We start from the raw sequence: 1366 nt of genomic DNA, 5'->3' as shown, positions 1-1366 counted from the left end.
ACACACACACACACACACACACACAGGGTTTTGCCTTTCATCTATTGGCGGCAGGCCGGGACCTGCTGCAGATGGAAAATGACCTCCGTTCTGTCTTTTTGTAGGCCGATTGTTCGTAATTCATTGCCTTATTTCTCTCTAAATGTCTTGATGTTGAGGGAGGTTAGGAAAGGTAGGACATCGTGTAGAATTGGACAGGTCAGTAGGAACACTGTACTTCTAGCTGAATGGCTAATCTAATCAATAATATATCAAGATTTAATGAGCGTGCTTCAGCGGACGCAGATGTACCCTTGCTTTAAAACATTGATTGTGTCAGTGTAAAAGATGTACTCCAAATTCCGGTGCAATGCCCAATTAAAGTGACCATAAATTGAATCTGCCAAAACTGTAACAATTAATAAAACAAAAAAAATAAAAGTTTGCAAAGGAAAGTTACCTCAAATGTTTTAGCTGGTTTAATCTCAACACTGCATGGGTGCTAATGCTACAGGAAGTATGTCGCTATTGATATCTATTTGAAATGTAAAGAAATCCTTAAGCATCAATAGCTGTATTTAAACACATGCGTGGTGTTTATGATGGCACAAATTCATAAAAAAATTATATAATCCTGCTACCCTCCTGTTGTTGGTAATGATTGCTACTTTGCTTACTACTTTAGTTGCAAGTTAGGGCATTTGTGCAGCATTCATGTGGTGGCTGAATAATGAGAAACATTCCAAATGTATTCACATTGTGAGATGTGCCTTGGCGGAGGTCTGTGCTGTTCTAGTTTTAAGGCTGCGTTTGCTCCCTCAGGGTAATCCTCGCTCTGGGTATCTCAATGACATTCATCAACATCCCAGTGGAGTGGTTCTCTGTTGGCTTCAACTGGACCTGGATGCTGCTTTTTGGAGACATCAGGCAGGGCATCTTCTACTCCATGCTGCTCTCTTTCTGGATCATTTTCTGCGGGGAGCACCTCATGGTACTGTACACGACCCCATTTAACTTAATGTTTGATGGTTTTCTTAATGACATGCACTTGTTTGCTAACTGCGATCTCACTTAAAGCCATTTAGTGCTTACGGTTTAATTTAGTTCCACCATAGCGTGCGTGTGCGTGCGTGTGTGTTTGATATTACACACTTTACTGTATTGATGTCTGCCAAGCAAAATTGCCCATTTTCTGGATTTTAAATAATAAAAATTAAATGTGTCCATTTTGAGTTAAAGTTAAAACCTATTTAATAAAAAAAAGTTAGCCTTTAAGGAAAAAGGTCTTATGTCACTGTCATTTTTGTCCAGGAAACAGCATGGGTTCTGGGCAGAGTGAAGATGTGTGACGGCTGTGTACCAGCCATCCAAACCCATCCCACAAATA

General features: G+C 40.0%; 1 protein-coding gene across 1 annotated transcript in view; it reads left to right on the top strand.

The window, feature by feature from the left end:
- The window catches only part of wls (Wnt ligand secretion mediator), an 82418-nt gene that overhangs the window by 72495 nt on the left and 8557 nt on the right, over positions 1-1366 (top strand). The window contains exon 6 of the mRNA XM_032531323.1: positions 802-970. Coding sequence (XP_032387214.1) covers positions 802-970 — 169 coding nt within the window. The remainder of the gene's footprint in view (positions 1-801; positions 971-1366) is intronic.

Source organism: Etheostoma spectabile, chromosome 12, assembly GCF_008692095.1.
Source record: "Etheostoma spectabile isolate EspeVRDwgs_2016 chromosome 12, UIUC_Espe_1.0, whole genome shotgun sequence".
NCBI lineage: Eukaryota > Metazoa > Chordata > Actinopteri > Perciformes > Percidae > Etheostoma > Etheostoma spectabile.
Note: the sequence above shows the minus strand (reverse complement) of the source record. Positions and strands in the feature narration are given on the sequence as shown.